The sequence below is a fragment of the Perognathus longimembris genome, chromosome 25 (assembly GCF_023159225.1).
Source record: "Perognathus longimembris pacificus isolate PPM17 chromosome 25, ASM2315922v1, whole genome shotgun sequence".
Lineage (NCBI taxonomy): Eukaryota > Metazoa > Chordata > Mammalia > Rodentia > Heteromyidae > Perognathus > Perognathus longimembris.
In genome coordinates, this window is record NC_063185.1 from 16,724,298 (window position 1) to 16,730,297 (window position 6,000).

The 6,000-nt window shown below is 53.0% G+C and overlaps 1 protein-coding gene across 1 annotated transcript in view; it reads right to left on the reverse strand.

The window, feature by feature from the left end:
- Window positions 1–5,359, reverse strand: part of Gfpt2 (glutamine-fructose-6-phosphate transaminase 2) — a 39,082-nt gene extending 33,723 nt beyond the window's left edge. Inside the window, exon 1 of the mRNA XM_048334191.1 lies at window positions 5,263–5,359. Within this exon, the coding sequence (XP_048190148.1) occupies window positions 5,263–5,269 (7 nt within the window). The 5' untranslated portion in view covers window positions 5,270–5,359. The remainder of the gene's footprint in view (window positions 1–5,262) is intronic.
- Between the last annotated feature and the right edge of the window lie 641 nt (window positions 5,360–6,000).

The following is a 6,000-nucleotide window of genomic DNA, read 5'->3' on the forward strand; positions in this document are numbered from 1 at the left end:
TAAGGAGTGAAGAGGTTGGGAAAGTGGGTTCCTGAGGTTGGGGTCCCTCAGGGTCACCCCTTGCATGATGTCAGGGTGTAAATGGCAACAGTTATGGTCACCTCACTAAAAACCATGGATGCTCTGACCCCTGCACCACCTCCTTCACCACTTTCCTCCTTACCATCATGCGCCGTGAGGACCCCTAAACTAAAATGAGGACAGCTTCTAGACAAATGAGCTATGCACAGACCTGTTCTGACCCTGTCCTGTCTAATCCTCTCAGAGAGACTACAGTTGCCATGATTTACAGAACACACCTGAAGCTCCAAGGCCAAAGGCTTGAGGAATGTGCAGCCCGGGTCCACCACTGACTCTGTGTCATGAACACTGACTGAGAAACAGCTCTCATAGAGGGTCCTGGGTTCACAGGAGAGAGCTCTCGTCTGGTTGGTCAGGGTTGGGGTGATGGGCAGCAGTCCTAGCCATCGAGTGGAATGACAAATGACAGAGGAATAGAAGGGGATACAGATGGGTGGTGGTGATGGGGTCCCCAGACAGGGAAAGACTCGGGGCTCCTCTTTACCTCTGTCTCCTGCTCCTCAGAATTGAAGGGACTGATTATTTTAGTCCATGAGCCTAATGTAGATCAGGTATTCAAACCGGATTACTTCCTGCCTGGTCACATTAGGATTTTCCCCGAGAAAAAGACAACATGGCCAAATTGGGTTTTCACTTCAGTGAACTCTCCTGAAATTCCTCTCTCCCTCCCACCCTCTCCCTCTCCCTCTCCCTCTCCCTATCCTTCTCCCTCTCTCTCTCCCTCTCTCTCTCTCTCCCCTTCTGTCTGTCTGTCTGTCTGTCTGTCTCAGAAGAAGCTAAGGCAAGTCTACTCTCTTGGGCAGCCTATAGATAGGTGACCAAAGCAAGTCAGAGGTTTGCAGAGGACACGGTGGCCTATCTCACTCTCAAAAGACTAGGGCAGGCCCCTTCATTGACAACTCCCACTGTCACCCCCCCCCCCCACCAAGAAAGGAGAGGAAAGGGGAAGGAGCCATGGAGACGTGCAGGCCCACAGCCAAGGTCTTATAGGCAGGCCCACGGGGCCCTCAGGTCAGGACCCAGCACCTGGCTCAGGGGCAGGATGAGCTCTCGGCCTCTCCAGGACCAGCCTTATCCTGCCTGGGGCCTCCTCGTGACCCCCTGGGTTAAAGTGACTGCCAGATAAATACACAGGATAACAGTACCATTCTTCTTTCTGGAGCAAACACAGTATAAGACACTGCTATTTTTTTGTGTGCGTAGATGATGCAGATACTGGAGCTTGAATTCAGGGCCTGGGCATTGTCCCGGAGCTCCTTTTGTTCCAGGCTAGTGTTCTATCACCTGAGCTCTACTTCTGTTTCTTTCTGGTGGTTAAGTGAAGATAAGAGTCTCTCACAGACTTTCCTGCCCAGGCTGGCTTCAAACTGCACTCAGAACTCAGGCTCCTGAGTAGCTAGGATTACAGGCATGAGCCACCAGTGCCTGGCTGACACTGCTATTTTTTTTTTTCCAGTCCTGGAGCTTGGACTCAGGGCTTGAGCACTGTCCCTGGCTTCCTTTTTGCTCAAGGCTAGCACTCTACCTCTTGAGCCACAGCACCACTTCCAGCCTTTTCTGTTTATGTGGTGCTGAGGAATTGAATCTAGGGCTTCATGCATGCAAAGCGAGCACTCTACCACCAAGCCATATTCCCAGCCCTGCTAGTTTGTTGTTGTTTTTTAAATCAGAAAGCTCCTGATCCTTGTGTCAGGTTAGAATTTCCCTAAGAATAAAGCAGGAAGTACTATAAGAAAAGAAAACTTTTAAACAAAAAAATTAGGTTTCAGCTGCCAAAAAAAGTCTATAAAAGAAGCCAAAACTTTTTCTTTGAGTGAGAAATGTTTCCTTTGAAACATAAAAGAGGCAGATGGTCAGTTGAAATTGCTTAATTGCTTTTATATTTTTCTCTCAAATTGCTATTAGCTTCCGGTTACTCTCTTGTCAAAAACTACTTTGGCCAAATACAAAAATAATCTCTCCATCCCAAAGAGCTGTTTACCATTGCTATACTAAAAAAATAAAATAAAATTGTAGGTTTCTCAGAACTTGGGGAAAAGTGATAGATAAGACTGAAAAGCCGGGTGTCAGAGGCTCATGCCTGAAATCCAGGCCTGGAAAATGCAGGGCCTCTCCACAAGCAATCCTTCACTAGTGGCTGGATGGAAAAGAAAAGAAGGAAAGGAGGAAGGGAACAAAGGATCAGGGAGAAAAGGAAATGGAGATAGAATAGCCTTCTGACTGGCAGAAAGTCAGCAAATAGCAGCAGGTCTCAGATGTCACGTGAGCACTCAAGTGCACTGAATTTTTTGAGGGGCATCTGTTCAATGTGCAGATGACCAACTACTGTTGGTTGGACTCTGGCTTCCCATGGGAGAAGCAGCAAAGACATCATCTGAGCAGGGTTACTAGCTAGCTGATAAGGAAGGGCCTTGAGCCTTGACCCCTGGGGGGAATAGCCCAGAAAATCTGAGACCTGAATTTGCTTCAAATGATAGCAATAAACATGGCCCAGGGACGATTCCTGATCAGATACAGGTATCTACAGAGACCTCCCTGGGCCTTAGTTTTCCTCTGTGTAAAGTGGTTTTGTTTGTTGGAGCATCTTTACAGTTTTTGCTATACTCTTGTACCAGCAGCATGGTACAATTGTCCTGGAAAGCGGAAAATCCAAATTAATTGATTAATGAATAAGCCAAAGTAATGAATAAGCCAAAATTAATTCATTACAAAAGAGAACATCCACAAAGGGACCATCATGTATGTCTGTCATACATGCAAGGACCACGACCCAGACAACCTGTTCAGTTCTAGCCAGTTACAGCTATCTTTTCTGAACCTGGGGCAGTCACCTCTGTACCAAGGATGCTGGGTAAGTGTCAGAGAGTGTTAAGGAAACTTTAGCACCCAGTTGAGACTTTTGCCTGCTCTGCTGAAAACCAAGTAATTTTCCTCTACAGTAATTCTGCATGAATCCCTGCTGAGGGCCGGGAGGTCAAGAAGGGCAGCAGTAGTAAGGGAAATGAATTCAGAAGGAGGCCTCCCATCCTGGAACATGTTCTTTAATCCTGGCACTGAATGGACACCCTGTAGGCCCAAGGCTGCTCCTGAGCCCTGGACATCCTCTGGGGACTTCAAGACTTTATTTTCACACTCAACCACACATCACTACCAGAGATGTGAGGATATAGGTTAGTTACCATTGAAGGCTGAACCCTTCCCAAAGAGATCATTCACATGCAGACCTTTAAGAAAGCAGCACACAGGCCAGGCCAAATTGCAGGCTTAGGCCTGTAACCCCACTTTACTCTGGAGGTGAAGGATCACGGTTCAAGGCCAGCCTGGGCAGAGTGTTACTGATACTCCCATCTCAATCCAGAAGCTGGGTGTGTGGTGGGATGGATCTGTCACAGCAGCTATGAGGGAAGTGTAGCTGGGTGGATTTTTGTTCAGGAAAGCAAGACCCCAGTCTGAGAATTAATGTAGAAAGAGCTAATGTGGCTCGAGTGGTAGAGCAGCAGAATACTTGCCTTACCTTGAGGCCCTGTACCTTAAAAAATAAATAAATAAAAGAACAAGAAACCTGGGGCTGAGAATATGGCTTTGTGGCAGAGTGCTTGCCTTGCATGCAGGAAGCCCTGGGTTCGATTCCTCGTCACCACATAAACAGAAAAAGCCAGAAGTGGCGTTGTGGCTCAAGTGGTAGAGCGCTAGCCTTGAGCAAAAAGAAGCTCAGGCCCTGAGTCCAAGCCCCAGGAACAAGAACAAGGACAAGAACCCGGTGGTTCTGAGAGGTGGGACATATTCCACCAAAGCTTAGAAAGACATGAGAGAAAACTTGATGCAAGTGGGAAGAAGGATGGAGGGTCCACATGGGGTGTGTGTGTGGGGGGGGGGGGATCTGAGAGGAAGAGGGAAGGAACTCTCCAAAGGTTCAAAGCTCTCCTAGCACAAGGCTGGCATTCAGGTGACTTGAGGACCAAGGGCCTTCCATCCTTGCCCTGAGGACAAAACTGCTACCTTTGCCATACTGCTCTGTGCCTAGAAATAACCAGACAGTCCTACACTTTGCCTGGGAGTCCTGAGTTTTGTTTTTGTTTGACTGAAGGGTTCAGCGATTTAAAATGACGCCTCCCCTGCCCAGAGTGAAGGCTGCATCTCTGTTGCCAAACTCCTGGGTCAGATGTTCCTTTTTCCTGAGCTGCCCGGCCTGAGAAACAAGGCCCGCACAGACCTTGGCCCAGGGCTTGGCCACGGGCGCACCCCACCCCTGGCTGCCCTCAGCCCTCAGAGAACCTTTCATGCCTTCAAAAGTTCCACCAGGTTCTCTAGACACAGGGGGCTGGTGTGGGTAACTGAATCCTACTCAAGGAGAGAGGGGGGTGGGGTGGGGTGGGGGAATAATAAACACAGTGACCTTTTGTCCCAACAGAAGTTCCTGGCTTTCCCGGGGCCCAGCCAGGGGACTCAGGAGTTGTGCTGTGCGCCCGGGGCGGCCACCGCGCTCCGCTCTGCCCCGAGGGACAGCTCCCTGTCACCGGGAGAGTCGGATGCCCAGAGTCGTGGTGCCCAGATCCCGGGGACCTGTGTCCCCGCCGCTGTCTATGCCCAGATCCCGAGCCTGGGCTCCCTCTCCCGGGGCTTGAAGCTTCCCTGCCACCCCCTTCTCCTCCGTGCACCTCGCCCGGCAAGGACGGCTCCCAGCACGGCGGTGCCCACCTTTCCAGGGCTTCCTTCACCTGGGGTCTGGAGCAGGCGCCCCCAGGAGCTGCCCTGAATGTCCCGCGGGGTGCCCTCGGGCTGCCGAGGGGGACGCAGGTGAGGCTGCCTCTCCCCCAGCCCCCCGCGAGGGCTGAGCCCCGGGTGGGACACCCCGCACCCAGGACGCGCGTGGCGCGTGGCGGCCTTTGTGAGGGACCCCGGCCAAGTGCAGGAAAAGAGCCCCGGACACGGGGTGGGGACGTCTCTGTGTTGGGGAAGGGACCCCATTTCCGTCCCTCTGAGGGGAAGGGGGGGGGTCTTCTCACAATGGCGGAGGTTGGGCAATCCCCCTCGGAAGACACCACCGAGGAGGGCCAGGAGCGGGAAGGAGGCCGGCCCCGCGCGCGCCCCTGGCCGGGTCCCCGGCGCCCGGCTCGCTCTGGCCGAGGCCCTGGGGCGCGGAGGAGGAGAGGCCGAGCGCGGGCGCTGCGCTACACTCACCGCACATGTCGGCTGCTGCTCCTGGGATCCGTGGGCTCCGGGCACCCCGAGTTCTCAGCGCGCGCCTCGCGCTCCACCAGCTCGGCTCCAAGCCTTCGGCCTCAGGTCCTTATAGCCCCGGGAGGGGTGGGGCCGGGGCGGCGCCTCCTCCCGCCTGCCGCTTGCCCATTGGCTCCTGGTTGTCGTGACAACGGCGGGGACTTGGAGGCCCCCCTGGTACGCGGGAAGGGGTGGGGGGGGGGGGGCGGCGGCTCCCGAGCGCGAATCCCGGCTGGAACGCCAGGGGCGGCGACCTGAGCGACGACCATCCGCCTGAAGTCAGACCCCGTCAGCCACTGGCTAGGCGTGGATCTTTCCCGGGGCACTGGTGGCTCCGTGCCTCAGTTTCCATATATATATATATATATATATATACACATATATATGTGTGTGTGTGTGTGTGTGTGTGTGTGTGTGTGTGTGTGTGTCTTGGGGAGGTTAGAGATAATCTGAATCACTTGACCGAATGTCAAGAACACACACACACACACACACACACACACACACACACACACACACACACACACACTGGGCCCCTGTTCGTGTACGCATTCCCCCTTTGGGTACCAGATTCTTTTCAGAACCTGAAAACGCAGCACACTTTAGGCTCCTCCGTTCGGTGCCCTCTCTGAGCCCAGGGCTTGGCTGAGAAAGGAGAAACCCCAATCGATCTCCTTGAAGATGGAAAGGGACGAACCA